The sequence below is a fragment of the Argopecten irradians genome, chromosome 3 (genome assembly GCF_041381155.1).
Source record: "Argopecten irradians isolate NY chromosome 3, Ai_NY, whole genome shotgun sequence".
NCBI classification, from domain to species: Eukaryota; Metazoa; Mollusca; class Bivalvia; order Pectinida; family Pectinidae; genus Argopecten; species Argopecten irradians.
The window spans coordinates 32,750,586-32,770,772 of record NC_091136.1 but is presented as its reverse complement, the minus strand read 5'-3'; the positions used below and the strand labels follow the sequence as shown (position 1 = coordinate 32,770,772).

The following is a 20,187-nucleotide window of genomic DNA, read 5'->3' as shown; positions in this document are numbered from 1 at the left end:
AATGAAACCAAGCATAAATGGTTGTGAAATCCGAGAGAGAAACTTATTGAGGCAAACGTGTGTACTTGTATGTAAATGAAAATGTGTCTGTTCTGTCGCAGAGCAGGTGAACAAATGTAAAACAAACGTGCTTGAACAACGTGGACTAAATCTTGTCTTCCAACCACCATACTCTCCTCAGTACAATGTTGCCGAGTATGATTTCATGCCATGAAATACAGGCTTCGTAACATCCGAGTTCACAGAATTAGCTATCATCGATGCCCTGTCTGATATTCAGGTTCGGAACTAAGTCGCTATTATGGACTGTGTGGTTATGTTTGAGATTAGTCCTGTAACATGTAACGATGTAATCTTCTACAGTGAGTCGGTACACTAGTACTGTAACACAATCGTGCAATCTTATGATAGAACGGCAGTAAGTGTCATTTTTCAAATATGTTTATAATAATTTGACTATTATAACAGAAAACTCTCCTAATTTAAACTTTTAAAATTGTCCTTTCTAGTACAAGTAGAAGACAGACAAACTGACTTGATAATAAAATCATTAAATATGAATACTGTATGATGCAAGTAATATCATTGCTGTTGTTTGAATATTCCCAAGATTCATCACTCTGTTAAGGCCATTCCCTTTTTTGTATAACAACAATGTTATAGACTCCCTGGGGGAAAGCTCTATCACACACACACACACACACACATACATATACACTAGTAACTCACCACATTACCGATATCCTTTTGGGCTGAATACAAATAGAGTCTGGTATGCTACTGGCTATAACATCCAAATCAGAGCAGTAATGAGAACGTTTACGCTGAGTCTCCAGTTCAAGTCTTTTAAGTTGTGCCTCCAGAACAGCGATTTCTGATCGGAATGTCTGTGTGTTGTATCGGGCACTATCTCCTTGTCCAGACCGCTCTCTCGCAGACACCTGTATGTTTGAAACCTTCTTACTGGTTGTAGTTCCTTTGATAAAACAGTTCTGGGTCCTTGTAAGTCTTCAGCACTTGTTCTGTGTTGTCCAGAGCAAGGTTTTTGCTCTTTGTAACGAAATCTCCATATTGATGGAAGTTAATAAGTTGTCTAATTCCTGTTCTGTTATTGTGCTTCTCTGTAACAAATCACAGTGTATTTGTAATAAACATTGTATAAACCAAAATAAAAGTCATAATTATAACCCTAAATCTACTACATGTACATTACTGGCCAAAAATATCTCATGGTCAATACAAATTAGAACAGTCTACAATATATATACATACATTTGTATGTATATGGCATTAATGAATTTCCTCAGTACATGTACGGTACGTTTTAATTTTACAGATTTCAAATTTAAAGGAAATAAAATCATAACTAGTTAATACGATAAAAATTTTTCTAACATAAATTAATCCTGCTAAATGGATCATGAGAGCCACTGATGATTTCTTTTCTCTTCTTGTGAAGCCCTTTGATTTGTTTGGAGCAAGAACATCTTCAAATATTTTATGCTATTATCATAAAAGACAAGTTATTTATGAATGGAAGTTCTGTTATATTAAATTGAATTTTTCTGCTAGTGTAGGGTATATAAGAAACAGTTTTTTTGATTCCTTGGGGGTTACTTTTAGCATTCAATTCACTAGTAAAGGCTTCATTTAAGGAAGATGGCCAGGTTTTAGAAGGCCAGAAAAAAGCCACAGTAATCTGGAATAAAAATCAGCAACCTATGAGTCATGTACCTCACAGCTGCCCAACATGGTTTATAGAAACTTTGGTACCCCAGTAGGTGGACAGTTCTTTAAGAGGCAGGGCATTAACTGTTTACACTGGCGCAATGCCCCAACCACAACATCTCAATTTGTTTCAGATTATAGACTCGTAATTCAACAATGGCCTTCCTCTCAGCTGTAGGTCCTGGCAGATTCCATAGCGCACACACACACGACTGTCATGTTGAATTGTTTGCATTAAAACATCATCATCCCTGGTAGTTTTAACCCAGATAGAAGAGGTCCTGCCCTCTTAAGGTCTATACTAAGACACTTTTCCTATAGACAAAGATGTTCATGTAATATAATTTTGTGTATGTTGAACACAATGTTTCAAAATCAGTTAAAATAGATCTTCCTCTGTCTCAAACATCAATAGACCAAGAAAACAGAAAGCACCACATGTTCCAATGAAGTCATAAACAAACGACAAATGACCACGTATCGATTTTGTTTATTTTTGTGAATCAATAACAAATTTTTGATATGTCATTGTATAAAGACTGAAAACTGAAGAACATCCTTTTTCAATAATACTACTGTTTGATGGTTTTATTCCAGAGTAGCACTTTTGGAGATTTAATCTTCATTATCCTTATATAGCCCACTAAATATAAGGGTAAAAGTCACATTTCATTTTTTGGTATCAATTTTCCTTTTCTTGACATTAATGATGGAAGGCCTACATTTTGAGCAAATTAAGGAGACTACAATGATCATAGAGAAATGTTTGTGGTGAAAAATGCATGTACTCTGGTACAATACATACTAAATAGGTATAAGAAAAAGGGTACAAATAGGAACTGATACTGGCAGGGCAGTTCTTTTACACATCATCCCTTATTTAAAATGGTCCAATAATAAAAACATAATATAATAAAATAAGGAGGTCCAAAGAAAAGACTCAATTCCATAACAAGTGCCAGAACATAGAGCCATGATAATTTACCAATCCCCCGATTTCCAAAAACCCCTCCTCTTGGCTCAGATCCATGACCAAAGGTAATTTGTCTAGTTCGCGTTCACTCGTTGTCCTTTCTCTCCAGGAGATGTAAGATACCTAAACGTAACAAGCACTAGCTGTCAATACCTTGATATGAAGGATATTTATTAAAAGAACTATATGACTATTACTTAAAACAATGAAAAATACTTATCTTTTGATATGTTAATAAGTTACCAATCACATTTTAAATCTATTTTTTGATGCAAGGCAAACAGAAAAGAGTCTCTGATTTTAATCACAATTTGGTTATGCTCATGTACTAAAATATTACTTTAAAACACGAATCCAGCCGGTCTTTAAACCAAAAATGGTGTTTAAAATATTGCATCCAATCTTGAATCAAGAGTTGAAAACAAATGAAGGACAAATTGTATACATATATGATTTCAAGTTATAAGTAGTATTACCATTCTTATCAAGAGGTCTGGATGCTTTGATGCATGTGGACTTTCAAGAGGCAGTGAGATTTTGACAGGCTTGGGGTTAAGGACCACTCCCTGAGTACACTCACGGACCTTTGGTATACAAAGTTTTTACTTATTACTATTGATAAACCTTTTTCCACCTGGATTTTAATGCTTGAAATTTTTGTGCTAAAACACAAATGTGCTCATCGTGCATGGTACTGACCACTTATCATGGAAATCTTACCAAAGTTTAAGTAATATTTGTGAGTACATTTTCGTATTTTAATTTGTGTTCAAAATTATCAGTCTTCTTGGATGTTAATGGAGACTTCTAGTATGTAAAATATAATAAGTGTACTTTTTACAACATCACACCAAAAAGGAGGAGCCACTAGGCTGACCTCTGTTAGTCTGAGCTGACCATAGAGTGAGACTACCTAATTATTGCCCTTCTTCCTGTAGTGACTTTTGTGGCTGTGTAGATCCAACTACTGCAGTAAACAGTCTCTACTGTTAGCAAGTCATAAATTTAGATAGCCATGTTCATTATTTTAATCTTGTTTGTCATCATCATTCATTGTTAAATTTCCTTTTCTGTGTATTATTACCCTTTTTGCATTATTATAAAGCATTTTGAATGAATCAATTTATTCTAACCTCTAGTGGTCAAGTTTTAACTTATGTTCTCTCTGCAGAGGCTAAAAAAGGCGTTTGAGACTAGGACCTCATCATGACCCCCCCCCGCCCCCCCCCCCCCCCCGTTGAGGATTTGTAGATGACTCGGCACTTTCAGTGAACCGGAGTTTTCAGAGACTTTTACATACGCAGGTGTAAGACTAGTTAGAGTAATGGATAGTTCACTTACAAGATACAAATCAGTCAATTATAAACAGGAACAAATATGTTTCTAACATTGTTGACACTGTATAATGTTGTTAATAAGTATGATAATTTCTGACATAATGTTTTATAATCAGTGTATTAAAAACCTTGACCCTAGCAAGACAAGACCATTTTATTATGTACATTTCATATAAGCATATAAAAACCTATATAAAAATATATTAAAAAATTCAATAACATCTCCTGTTTTCAATGTTTGTAATGTTTTGACCACTTTCAAAAAGATTTTCTATGAAATCGCAATCAGGAACATACCTATTGGGGTGAAAATGCCCTTTTAGCTGATATTTTAAATTTTAAGTTTAAAAACATTTTCATTATGTTTCAGGTTCTCGAGTTACGAGGTATAAAAGTCAGTTGGCCTGGCAAAAACAGCCATCTATTTCTTTGTTTTGCAACCAGGCTATTTTTTTTCAGAAATAAATATTGGCCACAAGGTGAGCTTGTGTGACCCCAACAACCGTATTCATTAATTTTCAACCATTTATTAAAAAACTTGTTGAGAACCCTGATGTTACACAAATTGTTCTTGACTTACTTCATAAACCGATAGGGTGTTTTCATCAACTGGAGAAGAACATTGCTCCATAAATTTGACAATAACATTTTCTTTACACATAAGCCAGGCGAAGGCCAACAATAGCTCCCTGCTTCCTGAACTCATATCATTGGGGAGCAATGAAAACTCTTTTGAGTAGAATCCTCGACTCTGCATACTCTTCTTCACATACACAGCTAGCTCCTCTGAAACATCATACTTTACAGTGATAAAAGGTATCATGTATTTTTGCCATTTGGACAAACAAGACTAAAACTATATACAATTTATAAAGTCATTGATTTCTTTTGTTTCATCTAAAAGGCAATTGTATTCTTCCACACAATGACAATAAAGTTTTGTTTTTTTTTTGTACTTTTACTGTACCTTGAGTAAGCTCAGAATATGCCTTGATTGTAACATCATCAATAACACCATACTTCATGAAATATAGTAACTCAAACAAGAGTCTCCAGAACGGGACAGTCTGAAACGAAAATTAAATCAACAATTTATAAATGGCAAAACAAAGTCACTAATTAAATATAAAACAATATGTAGATACATATTCATGTACTGTATATTTACATCTGGATTTATTAAATAAATTACTTTGTTACCACCTGAATATAGCTACAAAGATACAATAACATGCCAAAAACGGCTCTTGTCTCCTACATATAGCTACCTCATGCAAGTATAAAAAGAAATATTGATGTGACACAGTGTATATAAACTCTATTTTAGGGGATCGTAGGTAGATCGTGAGTTCGAGGCCCGGAAAGGTACGAGTCAATAAATTGTCATGCTTTGTTAAATTGTGTTTCTTTGATATTTAAACTCTATTTTACATTGATTGCCAAGCAAGTTATACAACTTCATTACAAATCACTTTCGATGGCCCGGATGAAAGTGCGCGAGGAGTCTTAAGAGTGGGAGGAAATGGGAGTGCCCGGAGAAACCCACTGATGTGTTTATACCATGTACACATGTACACATGGACCTATATAGCAATCTAGTAACTTAGCTGGCTACGCAATACTTAGCAATGCTTCTCAAAATTGTTAGAGGTTTTTTGAAATGGCACGTCATGTTTAACACCCAGTAAAAATAATGTTCAATATATAATGTGCATGTAAATAACAGGAGCTTAATTAATATTCTATTGCCAAATAGGGTTACTTCTAAAGACTGAAGAAAGAGCAGGCCTATGTGATCCAGTGGTAGCAATCTACGTCATCAATCTTCTTCTTCCTCCAGATCAAGAGTCAGACTCAAAGGGTTGAGTGCATTTGACTCTGAAAGGTGGCATGAAATTTAATATTGGTTAAAAAATTTTGAATAATTATACATAGATCTAGTTGATGCATTAATACCACAGAATTTCAATATAAAGAGTAGTCTAGTGTGTGGAGTGGAACTTTATCAAACGCTTTGGAAAAATCTAGGAGTGCGATATCAGTTTGTTAATTATTGTTTAGGTTTTGGCGAAGTCATCAATAGTGTGTATGAGTTGGGTTTCAGTGGAGATTTTTTTTGTCGAAAGCCATGTTGGAGATTTGTGTTCTGATCTAGATGTGACAATACAATCTGACAATGTACTGTGAAATCGGCTGTGTTGTGGGTCGAAAGTCGGCAATTTTGTATGATCTCGCTTTAATTGTAAAAATATTTATCATTTTGAATTACAGCAAAAAGATCGAGTTCACGGGCCTACTGTACATACAGATGTAACAGGAGAGGAGAAAATGTAGCTGCCAGACCGAGATTCGAACCCGGGACCCTCAGAATACTAGCCGAGTGCTCTACCGACTGAGCCATCCGGTCACCGATGATCGACCCAGTCCAATCCCGCTAAACTCCTCCCTCCTTTCTCGAAGTCTTCGCCCTCGAAGACACACGAGACCCTTCCAAACACCACCACCGTGGGTTATTTAGTTGGGCGCCAATTCTGTAACAGGAGAGGTGAAAATGTAGCGGTCAGACCGAGATTCGAACCCGGGACCCTCAGAATACTAGCCGAGTGTTCTACCGACTGAGCCACCCGGTCACCGATGATCGGCCCAGTCCAATCCCGCTACACTGAAGCTAACCACAGGCGCCTGTGCAAAAACTTACAGCTTCGTCACTGTTAAACTTCGCCAATCTGAAAACTTCTGCCTTAATCTTAGAAGTTCCATTTCTTCTCAATAGTTTTGGTCAATAATTCGATCGTTTCTCTTACTTGTGACATAGCTTATGATTTAACCATAATATTATAGTCTGCAACGGAGACTGATTTTTAACGACAAAACATGTGCCGTGATGTACTATATATTGTAGTTAGGATATATTATATTTATAATCGATTAAATTATTTTTAATTCTTATTGAGTGTTATTTAGGATATCTTTCATCAATACTGATTTCTAGAAAAAAAAATAACAATATATTTTGCATATAAGTGTATATCATAAAAATAGCCGAGGCTATCGCAACAACCGGAAAAGTACTACCGGGCGCATTCGAACAGAAAGCGGTCACACTTAATAACGACAACAAACGACAACAAACGACAACACGTTAAATACAAGGAAACGTTAGTGACAACACAAGATATGTTATTCAGTACATTAAAATGAATATTTCTACCAAGTTTTATGAAGATTGGTGCAAAAAATGAAGGAATTAGAGCGATTTTAATATTCTGAAATCGGGCCGCTGGTCAACGATAAATCGAGTGACAAGAGGTTTGCCGTGACGGTATACCGACAACACGTTGTAACATCGAAAATGTTTTAAAAACCTAACGACAACAGAAGATGTGTTATTTGTCATACTATAATGCATCTATGTACAAAATTTCATTAAGATTGGAATAAAAATGAAGACTTTATACCTGTTTTTAATGTTACGAGATCGGCGACTGGTCAGATTTATATCGCGAGTGTGTATGTTCAGTATTACCGACAACACATCATAGCATTAAAAAATTAGAAAAACCTAACGACAACATAAGATATGTTGTTTGTCATACCATAATGCATCTCTGTACAAAAATTCATTAAGATTGGAGTAAAAATACCGGAGTAATGACGATTTCAAATATGAAGAGACGCAGAGTGTATACATGTGTGTAAGCCAAGCTTACATGTAGAGATCTAGATCCGACCGACAACACAAATTATTTTACGAAATTACGCAGTAATGTTACCCGCAAATAATAATATATGTAACCTATATCTAAAGAAAGTAATTCATGTCAATTGTAATGACTATTGATGAAGATTTGAATGAGTAATGGTCATTGAAACGTCTACGACGGCTTGCATACAGTATACATAGAAGAAGCACACACGTGTGTATATTATCAGAGTGATTACAGTTCGCGATTGTATTTATTGTTATGTCAACATATGGTGTGTATATATACTTCCCATATGTTATCTTAAGAAATACATTAATATATGTTTTTTTTATTGTACATTTTTGTATAAAATATTTGCGTATATTTTCGGGAGCATGAATGAACGACAATGAAAAAGCGCCGATAATGTCGTCTATCTTTGGCGAGGATGGACTGATCAATTTGGATACTATCAAAGAATTTGATTCAGTATCAAGCAAAATCGACAATATGTATGGTGAACGTATGGGTACATATTGGTCTGAAAAAACTTTACCAACTATCCGGCGCAGGGTGGTTGAGGCCCGAGTACGATGCCCCCATATACCCAAAGGCTGGAAAAACAACAATTGCGAATCAATGAATGACATCATAAAGCTTGTTGGTGACTGGAAAATTTCGAAAAACGATTAGAGCACATACAAAACACGAAGTACAACCACGTGCGCAGATCGCGTCACGGAATAGGAGAGTACGAATTAGCTCCGCATGCGCAACATTTAAAAATCAGTTCAGTATTTTGGAGAACACTGCCAAAGACAAAGACAACGACAACGGAACGTGCACAAGTTTTTGAAACTTGTGAAGCAGAAAAAGGAACTTATATCTTCCACTAATGGAATGCTAACTATTACAAAAACATCAGCCATCGCGAAAAAACCGGATACACGAAAACGTGTACGTGGAAATGAACAGAATCGCACGGTCCGTCTAAACAGAAAAAATGTCTTAGCGAAATCTTGTGTGCCCGCAGGACGGGGTTCAAGATATTTAAGGATTGTGTTTCTCTTAAACAGTTAGACTTTAAACGATAAGTTTGCGAAATTATCAGTTGGACATTTTACGATATGTTTGCGAAATATCTTGTGTGCCCACAAGACGGGATTCAAGATGTTGTAACAGTTAAAATTCGTTGACCTTCTAATACTTTTCAAATGAATTACACGTATGTATGTGTCAGTAAAAATCATTCAATAAATAAAATGTGTAAGTTCAGTAATAAAAAGTGTTAAATAAACGTAATATTTGTAAGCTTCCCGAAATTAAAACTTACGATACGCAAGCGAAATCTTGTGTGCCCGCAAGACGGGATTCAAGATATTTAAACTTAATCTTTCAAATAAAACGTATTAAATAAAGTTACCGCGTTAATAAAAAAAGTGAATTAATATAAAAATATTTACGCAGCTAAAAATACACACACACAAAAAAACTAACGTGACGCTACCCAATTTGGAACGCTACCCAAAATGAAACACTTTTAAAATATGTGATACAGAATTTTCAGTTTGCAATCTAAACTAACAATAACAGTCCTGAACAAAAAACTAAGGTGCTGACTATTTTGTGACAATTTTCTTTCCAGTTGCTTATTATCTGTGTTTAAAAATAATGAAATTTTGAAAAACTCCGGGAAACGACGTCGTGCGACACCCCTAAAAACACCATATATTTTAAAATGAGAAAATAAATGCTGAATGGAATATTTTTGAAAGACATGTGCCCTGAATAAACTAAAATATGTTTGAACTTTCTTTAAATGAATTCAAACAGTTTTTTTCATGCCTGGACATTTATTAATCAAACTTTAATTATTTAGGAGGTTGTTCCATTTTGGGTACTCAAATCTGCTGAAACACAGGGCTGACAAGTAAACAAACCATGAAATCATTAATAAAAGCATCTATTTGTGGAATGTTAAGAAAACAATCTGGATTCAACCACATGTAAGAAATTTTTTTACAATTATCTTCAAAAGTGTTCGTGTATTGAGTATGGCCTAGAGTTCTACACCGACTATAATGATGTTTACACAATAATGGCTTAGACAAACAGTATCGAGACCCTATGCACTCGTACACACGCGTGTGTACAGGCGTGTGTGAGTCGTCGATCTGTTTGTCGGTAGTAAACCTGACCAGTCGCCGATCTCGTAACATTAAAACAGGTATAAAGTCTTCATTTTTTTTCCAATCTTAATGAAATTTTGTACATATATGCAATATAGTATGACAAATAAAATATCTTCTGTTGTCGTTAGGTTTTTTAAAACATTTTCGATGTTTCAACGTGTTGTCGGTATACCGTCACGGCAAACCTCTTGTCACTCGATTTATCGTTGACCAGCGGCCGATTTCAGAATATTAAAATCGCTCTAATTCCTTCATTTTTGCTCCAATCTTCATAAAACTTGGTAGAAATATTCATTTTAATGTACTGAATGACATATCTTGTGTTGTCACTAACTTTTCCTTATATTTAACGTGTTGTCGTTTGTTGTCGTTTCTTGTCGTTTCTTGTCGTTATTAAGTGTGACCCAACAGAAAGTCAACGTTCATTAATATCAAGATGTCGGCATCAGATGATAGCAGTTGTACGTGTGTGGTTCATTAAGACAAGTGGATATTTTAGATTATATGCAATAGTTTAACATGGAAGTCACTGATAAAAAAGAAAACTCGAGAGATGACTCAATGATGCATTGTACATTGCACATTGACATTGTACTTTCGATTTACCCGTGTTTAAGGTGTTTCCCCTCGTTTAATTTTTTTTAATTTGCTCACTGAAAGATTGGTTGATAAACTGTTTATTAAGGCTTTTGGAAATATTGTACTCTCAATAACCCTACCTTACCGTCTGTTTTTCTCAAAATACAATTTTACACACATATTTTCAAAGCTTGGTAATTGACTGAAATATTACAAATAACAACGTTTTTAGCTCACCTGGCCCGAAGGGCCGGTGAGCTTATGTCATGGCGCGGCGTCCGTCGTCCGTCGTCCGTCCGTCTGTCCGTCAACATTTCCTATAAATCGCTACTTGTCCTAGAGTTCTGCATGGATTGTAACCAAATTTGGCCACAAACATCCTTGGGGGAGGGGGAACAGAACTTGTATAAATTTTGGCTCTGGCCCCCCCGGGGGCAGGAGGGGCGGGGCCCAATAGGGGAAATAGAGGTAAATCCTTTAAATCGCTACTAGTCATAGAGTTCTGAATGAAATGTAACCAAATTTGGCCACAAACATCCTTGGGGGAAGGGGAACAGAACTTGTATAAATTTTGGCTCTGACCCCGGGGGCAGGAGGGGCGGGGCCCAATAGGGGAAATAGAGGTAAATCCTTTAAATCGCTACTAGTCACAGAGTTCTGCATGGATTGGAACCAAATTTGGCCACAAACATCCTTGGGGGAAGGGGAACCGAACTTGTATAAATTTTGGCTCTGACCCCCCCGGGGCAGGAGGGGCGGGACCCAATAGGGGAAATAGAGGTAAATCATATAAATCGCTACTTATCCTAGAGTTCTGCATGGATTGTAACCAAATTTGGCCACAAGCATCCTTGGGGGAAGGGGAACAGAACTTGTATAAATTTTGGCTCTGGCCCCCTGGGGGCAGGAGGGGCGGGGGCCCAATAGGGGAAATAGAGGTAAATCCTTTAAATCGCTACTTGTCCTAGAGTTCTGCATGGATTGTAACCAAAATCAGCCGCAAACATCCTTGGGGGAAGGGGAACAGAACTTGTATAAATTTTGGCTCTGATCCCCCAGGGGCAGGAGGGGCGGGGCCCAATAGGGGAAATAGAGGTAAATCCTTTAAATCGCTACTAGTCATAGAGTTCTGCATGGATTGGAACCAAATTTGGCCACAAACATCCTTGGGGGAAGGGGAACAGAACTTGTGTAAATTTTGGCTCTGATCCCTCGGGGGCAGGAGGTGCGGGGCCCAATAGGGGAAATAGAGGTAAATCCTTTAAATCGCTACTTGTCCTAGTGTTTGGCATGGAATGTAACCAAAATCAGCCACAAACATCCTTGGGGTAAGGGGAACAGTAGTTGTATAAATTTTGGCTCTGATCACCCAGGGGCAGGAGGGGCGGGGCCCAATAGGGGAAATAGAGGTAAATCCTTTAAATCGCTACTAGTCATAGAGTTGTGAATGGAATGTACCCAAATTTGGCCACAAACATCCTTGGAGGAAGGGGAACAGAACTTGTATAAATTTTGGCTCTGGCCCCCCCCCCCCCCCCGGGGCAGGAGGGGCGGGGCCCAATAGGGGAAATAGAGGTAAATCCTTTAAATCGCTACTAGTCATAGAGTTCTGAATGAAATGTAACCAAATTTGGCCACAAACATCCTTGGGGGAAGGGAAACAGAACTTGTATAAATTTTGGCTCTGACCCCGGGGGCAGGAGGGGCCCCCAATAGGGGAAATAGAGGAAAATCCTTTAAATCGCTACTAGTCATAGAGTTCTGCATGGATTGGAACCAAATTTGGCCACAAACATCCTTGGGGGAAGGGGAACAGAACTTGTATAAATTTTGGCTCTGGCCCCCTGGGGGCTGGAGGGGCGGGGCCCAATAGGGGAAATAGAGGTTAATCCTTTAAATCGCTACTAGTCACAGAGTTCCGCATGGAATGTAAACCAAATTTGGCCAGAAACATCCTTGGGAGAATAAGAACCGAGTTTGTATAAATTTTGGCTCTGGTCCCGGGGGGCAGGAGGGGCGAGGCCCAATAGGGGAAATAGAAGGTAAATTCTTTAAATCGCTACTAGTCATAGAGTTCTGTATGGATTGTAACCAAATTTGGCCACAAACATCCTTGGGGGAAGGGGAACAGAACTTGTATAAGTTTTGGCTCTGGCCCCCCAGGGGCAGGACGGGTGGGGCCCAATAGGGGAAAATAGAGGTAAATCCTATAAATCGCTACTTGTCCTAGAGTTTTGCTTGGATTGTGACCAAATTTGGCCACAAACATCCTTGGGGGAAGGGGAACAGAACTTGTATAAATTTTGGCTCTGACCCCCTGGGGGCAGGAGGGGTGGGGCCTAATAGGGGATTTAGAGGTTAATATTAAAATTCCTTCAGAAAAGAAACAATGAACCTGTATTCAGAACATTACTTGGCATTACAAACCAGGTGAGCGATACAGGCCCTCTGGGCCTCTTGTTTTAATAAGGTTTGCTTCTTTCTAAGCGGTCCAATATTTAGTCCCGGACTATTCTTTGTATAATTATGTATGAATAAATGTCGGGCTAATTGGACGGTATAACTTTGTTGTGGTTTCCACTTTTAAATAAAGGAGATACATTAATAATGGTATGGCAATCTCCTGGAATTTTGCTTTCATTTCATGATGACTTTTGGGATATAACAGAAACATATACTCTCTAATATATGTTTCTGGATATAACTTCTAAAGGTCCGACAATTTCTTCGTAAATAGCTGTCACTAATTTGAGATGGAAAATATCGGGGCCTGGCGATTTTTTAAACCAGTTCCTTTATAAAATTTTTGTCGATATTTTGATTGACTTCAATACAGTTACCGTGTACTGACAAAATTCGGATGGCTCATCAGTGATAGACTGGTAGAAGACTGATCCAAAATATGTATTAATTTCATTGGCAGTGTTACGGTTTTGTTGGTACCATCAGCTTTCTCGACGTTTTTTAAAGACATCCTTATTCATGTTTTGTCTCTTACGTATTTCCTAACAAATCTTGATGTTATCTTTGATGTTTTCCACCAACTCTTTCTCATAGATATAGTGGGAAGGTCAGATAGGCTTTAAAATTCCTTTCTGTTTTACAATGTACATGTATCTTACCCATTGCGCCTTTTATGGCAAATTGACAGCTTCGAATTAATCGCTTCAATGTCAAGATGAGATTTCAATCGTTTTTTTAACGTGCAATATAATGTAAATGTTCGTGCATTTTGCTAGAACTTCTTGACGGTACTTGGTTGCTGGCTTTCTGACCTTCATTTTGAAATTGACCAAAAAACCGAATAACAAATTGCTGAATTGTCTTGGGACCTTTGGAACTATAGTGTACACCAACAAGCATTGGTAGTTTCTATACAAAAATTGTGAATCGAGAAGGAAACTATCTTGATTTGTCACGTTGTAATACTCATAAAAATGTGTCACTGTTAACTATTCCACATCCTCGATATTCCGGAGGTTCCGATCACTTACGATCTATACACCCCTGGACTATCTCATAGTACAATTGAAGGCAGCTCAGCGGAAAACATCTGACCAATCACATGCTAGCAAAGATTTCCTCTGAAGACTACAGAGAGAGCGACGCCTAACATCAACGCCACACAGTCGACCACAGTGTACCGTTATATGGCTCTTTTGATGTACATCAAATGACTGAATTACCTGTACTGTTCTGTTGCCTCCAGTTTAACTATGAAATAGTCCAGGGGTGAAGAGATCGTAGGTAATCGGAACCCCTGGAGTATCGAGGATGACTATTCCACTTCAAAAAGTAATGAAAACCCTTTGTCATTTATCATTTATTATATCTTTCCTTTTACAGCCACATTGACTTTTGAACAGTTTATCACCAAGCTGACGGAGCTCTCTATTGACCCCGCCGATTTTTATAAGAACTACGTGGAATCTACTTGTACCTACGTTGTTGGACGTACCCCAGCACCATTTGACATGTGGTTGGAGGCTAACATGCCTTCTAGGGTCAGAGAAGGGTAGGTTTACACAACCAAACTGTATTGCATGGATTATTTGTTTGTCTTTTGCTTTCTTTCAAGCAATCTTTTTAAGTTTTATTGCAACTTGGCACAATTGTATATGCTAATAGCTGAAGTTATTTGTGCCATTATTTTCATACTCACGAATCAAGAGGAGCTTTTAATATTTAATTCACAATACAAAATTACCAACATATTCAGAATTACAATATTTACAATGCATATGTTTTAATTTTAAAAGTCCAATTATTAGCTGAAAATTATATTTGGTAGTACTTTGAGTACCTTGTTTTCTGAACAATGTTCAGTACTTTTCATCGCTGTTATTGATGTTTGTTCAGTACAGTTTGCTACATTAAAAAACAACATTGTCAAGTCAGGTGATTGAAGCTTGTTCATTTAATACACAGTCATTAATTTATTTCATAAGTTAGTAAGAAAACCCTTGGGTTTGTCACTGGCGAAATATTTAAGTTAAGAAAGATGTGTTTTCTTACAGTGATGACATACCTCAGTTTGTTGGGGTCTTAAGACGACGATATAAAGAGAAACAGAAGCCCGACAGCGACACGTATGAAGAAGAGTCCTCATCAGAGGAAGAGGAAGAGAGTTCGTCAACTGATGACGATGAATGCGATTCTTCAACAGATGATGAAGAAACCGTGTATCCACCACATGTGATGAGGATGTTGGCTAAATTCTCAAAAGAAATTTCCTCTGGAAAAGAAATAACTAAACAGCTTGTTTTTGATCTAGCTGTTGAATTTGGAATTACGACTGGGAAGTGGATGCTGATTCCTGTGCCAACTGGGGTCAAGGTCGATGTACTGTGGACCAAGATTGCTCGGTCCATCGTTGACGGCAGCATTCCAGGTTGTCATTATGCAAAAGTATCCACAATGACTATTGAAAAGATGCTGGAAAATAATAATCCAAGTCATGTCATATGTATCTACAACGACAACTTTCTTGATATGGATGAAGTGAGAGCTTTAGAAAGCGGTATCCGTGCCATTGGGATACGCGGGAAGCTATCGTACAAACCTGATATTTTTACATACTGTGGTGTGTATAGAAACAATCAGTGGAAAATCACTCCAGTCATCTACCAAAGTAACTATGACGTCAAATCGAAACAGTCTAAGATTGATGTGTTTTAGAAACGTAGCTTAACATTATTGCAGCACACAGCATGTGAAAAGGCAGTTTAACATTTATAACAGGAGCGAGGTCTAATACCTGTATTTAATCAAATTACATAAGATATCTTATATAATTAAATAAGATATCGTATATATAGCATATAAAGAATATATGATATAGAAATTAGATAATGATGTCCCTTATTAAAGTTAATAAGATATTTCGCGTATTATATATATAAGATACCTCGTTAAATTTCAATATATAAAAGTTTTCCATGCATCTTTATATATCGAAATATTGATATTTATTACAAAAGTAATATATATAGATATAATTTTCTTAATATAATTTAAATTTCGGTGTTAATTTAACGTTATCTTATATAGAATGAGAATTTTGTTAAATTAAAAACCTTTTGGCCCTTTCATGAAAAATCGTTGCTATTAAAATATCTTGTATAACAACGATATTTTAAATATGTAAGATAATCATATTTATATAAAATAATTGATGAACGACATATCTTATAAACGATCCTAGTAAAGAAAAGCCCTAGTTATGATTTCCTCTATAAGATTATCTTTTCATGTTAGTTATAAAGAATATACATAATTCGGGTCTAGTATCCAAGATATCTTATATAACAACGAATATTTAAATTAAATCGCAGATATGCTGCGTTCACACTATCATAATCTTCTAAATCGAATTCACGAAGATATCTTAAATACATGCATTGAAACATTAATAGTTGATCAGACAAACTGCTCCTTGAATAAAGGTTTATAGCTTGTGAGCTTGCACACAGAATCACATTAAGCTGTTTCTCATAAACCGATCTGATTTACTCGTAGGTCATGGCTGTTAGACTTATGACAAGTCAACCATCTAATAATACACCATCACTGCATAGTATCTGGTATATATGTATACCGTTAAATCTTGTATCATATTTTAACTAGTTCTATCGCTGTGTTATTATGTAAGACTGGCTTATAAATAGACCGCCAAAATTTGTGACCTTAGTTTAACTTTATTATGAATGTGCCAACATCAACCTCGATATTCCAGGGCCTAGACAATTTCATAAGTAAAACGGGAGGCAACAGAATAGAACATGTAACTAAATCGTTTGATATGCATCAACGATACACTGTGGTTGACTGTATGGCTTTGAAGTTGGGCGTCGCTCTTCCTGTAATCTCTACAGAATTTTTAGCTCACCTGGCCCGAAGGGCGGTGAGAGCTTATTGTCATGGCGCGGCGTCCGTCGTCCGTCCGTCAACATTTCCTTTAAATCGCTACTAGTCATAGAGTTCTGCATGGATTGTAACCAAATTTGGCCACAAACATCCTTGGAGGAAGGGGAACAGAACTTGTATAAATTTTGGCTCTGACCCCCCGGGGCAGGAGGGGGCGGGGCCCAATAGGGAAAATAAAGGTAAATCCTATAAAACGCTACTTGTCCTAGAGTTCTGCATGGATTGTAACCAAATTTGGCCACAAACATCCTGCGGAGAAGGGGAACAGAACTTGTATAAATTTTGGCTCTGACCCCCCGGGGGCAGGAGGGGCGGGGCCCCAATAGGGGAAATAAAGGTAAATCCTATAAATCGATACTTGTCCTTAAGTTCTGCATGGATTGTAACCAAATTTGGCCACAAACATCCTTGGGGAAAGGGGAATAGAACTTGTATAAATTTTGGCTCTGACCCCATGGGGGCAAGAGGGGTGGGGCCCAATAGGGGAAATAGAGGTAAATCCTATAAATCGCTACTTGTCCTAGAGTTCTGCATGGATTGTAACCAAATTTGGCCACAAACATCCTTTGGGGAAGGGGAACCGAACTTGTATGAATTTTGGCTCTGATCCCCCCGGGGGCAAGAGGGGTGGGGCCCAATAGGGGAAATAGAGGTAAATCCTTTAAATCGCTACTTGTCCTAGAGTTCTGCATGGATTGTAACCAAAATCATATACAAACATCCTTGGCAGAAGGGGAACAGAACTTGTATAAATTTATGCTCTGACCCCCCGGGGGCAGGAGGGGCGGGGCCCAATAGGGGAAATAGAGGTAATCTTATAAATTGCTACTTGTCCTAGAGTTCTGCATGGATTGTAACCAAATTTGACCAGAAACATCCTTGGGGGAAAGAGAACAGAAAATTGTATAAATTTTGGCTCTGACCCCCTGGGGGCAGGAGGGGCGGGGCCCAATAGGGGAAATAGAGGTAAATCCTGTAAATCGCTAATAGTCATATAGTTCTGCTTGGATTTTAACCAAATTTGGCCCAGAAACATCCTTGGGGTTAACAGAATTTGTATAAATTTTGGCTTTGACCCCCTGGAGCAGAAAGAGTGGGGCCTAATAGGGGAATTCAGAAACGAAACAATGAACTTGAATTCAGAACATTCCTAGGCATTACAAACCAGGTGAGCGATACAGGCCCTCTGGGCCTCTTGTTTTTTCTGGCCTGTGATTGGTTCTGATTTTTCATCAGATGGTGGTCATGGGCTATTCAAATCACCTTTCGTCCGCGGTCCGTCGTCCATCCGTTAATATCTCTGAAAAAAAATCTTTCTGTATATTTTTCAAACACATGATAGGTATTGCATTTTCAGATAAAAATATTTTGAAAAAATCTTTCTGAAGACATTTCGAATGCATGGTAGATATTGTATTTTCAGAAGAAAAAAAATTTTCAAACCAGAGAAGTGATATTATCAAAAGTCTGCATTATCTTGTCAATATACATCCCATCCCTGTGTGGTTCTTCAGGTTATACTCGAGATGGCTGTTCCTGATCATTGGCTTATATATTCATTAACATTGTTTTCTTAGTTACAGGTAAAAACACTCTCATGGGCTGCTGTTGGAATGGTGTGAATTCACTAACATCATAGCCATACACAATTTCTCCCATTTTGAATTTTTTCAACTATGTTGCATTAGAATCTGTCATCAAAAGTATCAAGACCACTTTCTTAGGGTCCCAAATGACAAATTTTAAACCAATTAGACCAATGTGTAAATGCATTGGCCAATAAAGATAATTTTTGTCTTTGACCCTTGGATGGTCATGAAGAGATTGGACCCCAAGAATTCCATCTGTTCATCTGTTAAAAGACAATAATTTCATGAAAAATGGGAGAAAATCATTGACTTGAAATTTAAGTAACATTCATTTGCCATCTGACATGATGGAATAACCATTGCAGATTTGTAACACAGTTTGTGATGTGTTAGGATAGTGTGTTTGTAACCGATTCTTGTTTTATTGTATAATCACTATCCAAATATATACTCTTTGTCTTTCAATATGTATTATGTGTTGTCGACCTTTGTAAGTTGTCCTTTCTATTATATTGCTTCTTCAGAAATAATTATGACACTTCGTCAATTGATTAAGAATTGGGTGTTGGCATTGCAGAAGAAAAGTGCAAATTATACATTTATTATATAACTGAAGGGTCAACCATAGAGGTTAATATTACACAAATATTCTATCAAGGGGATATCTGAAAGGTCAAGGTAACTAAATCTTGTATGAATTGAATATTATAGAGGTCAAGGTTACACAAAGATTCTTTGAAAAGTCAAGGTTACTAAACCTTGTAACCTTTGAATATAATTGAGGTCAATATAATACAAATATTCTTTGAAAGGTCAAGGTGACAAACCTTGTAACCTTGGAATATTACAGACTACAGAGGTCAAGGATATACTATAGGTAATAATAAAAAGAACATTACATTGGTCAAGGATTATCAAACTTGCTATCAAAGTATTGTGGCTATAGGAAATGTTGCTAAAGATTTCTGCAAGTCCAACAAGTAAAGGTGAAGGTTTACTAATTAAAAGTTCTTAAAGGAGGACAGTGAAAAGTTTCAGGTTTAACATTATTTAAAGAGTTTTGTAATAAAATTTTGATATATTCTAAATCTTTCTGTTTGATAGATCAATTTTCTGTTGAATATCCATATGAAAAAGTATCAATTGAAAATTATTTAGATTAGAGATGGCTGAGGAAGGGTTATCCATTAGAGATAGCTGAGGAAGGGTTATCCATTAGAGATAGCTGAGGAAGGGTTACCTATAAGAGATGGCTGAGGAAGGGTTACCTATAAGAGATAGCTGAGGAAGGGTTACCTATATCTGGCTGTGATATAAAAGCCTACAGCACTAGAACTACTTCTCTCTAACTGTATTTCCTATCCCTTTGCTTTATAATAGTATATGTACACTTTGTGTAGAATGCTTTTTCTGCTTTTCTTCTCTGATCAGTTCAGATGTTTGCATTGCAGATGATACACTTCACATCTCTGAAGGCACAGGCAAATAATATGACTAACAATACACTCGACTCTGAATCATGAATTTTCTGTGTTGTTTTTTTGCTTAGCGTCTTTGTAAGATTTCTTTTGCTTTGATTTTAGTTTAGTTTTATTTCATTTCTTCCTTTCTGATTTCCTTTCTGTTTATTTTGCTGCAGCATCTGCTGACTATAACTGTATCCCCCCTGTAACAAGT

The 20,187-nt window shown here is 37.0% G+C and overlaps 2 protein-coding genes across 3 annotated transcripts; one reads left to right on the top strand and one right to left on the bottom strand.

Annotated features, from left to right (window-relative positions):
* Window positions 1–960: 960 nt before the first annotated feature.
* On the bottom strand, window positions 961–6,932 carry LOC138319632 (tubulin epsilon and delta complex protein 1-like). The gene is given in 8 exon segments (XM_069262783.1): window positions 961–1,121; window positions 1,618–1,699; window positions 2,714–2,824; window positions 3,178–3,285; window positions 4,619–4,824; window positions 5,006–5,105; window positions 6,737–6,814; window positions 6,816–6,932. Coding segments are annotated over 8 exon segments (882 nt in total). The 5' UTR covers window positions 6,852–6,932.
* Window positions 6,933–10,295: 3,363 nt separating this feature from the next.
* On the top strand, window positions 10,296–15,739 carry LOC138318285 (UPF0696 protein C11orf68 homolog). 2 transcript variants are annotated; one of them, XM_069260503.1, is made up of 3 exons: window positions 10,296–10,377; window positions 14,342–14,510; window positions 15,013–15,739. In XM_069260503.1, exons 1-3 carry the CDS (start codon window positions 10,353–10,355, stop codon window positions 15,671–15,673), a joined length of 855 nt encoding a protein of 284 aa, XP_069116604.1. In that variant the 5' UTR covers window positions 10,296–10,352; the 3' UTR covers window positions 15,674–15,739. The 2 variants fall into 2 exon arrangements, with proteins under 2 accessions (XP_069116604.1, XP_069116605.1); XM_069260504.1 differs by lacking the exon at window positions 10,296–10,377 and adding an exon at window positions 10,384–10,533.
* Window positions 15,740–20,187: the final 4,448 nt, after the last annotated feature.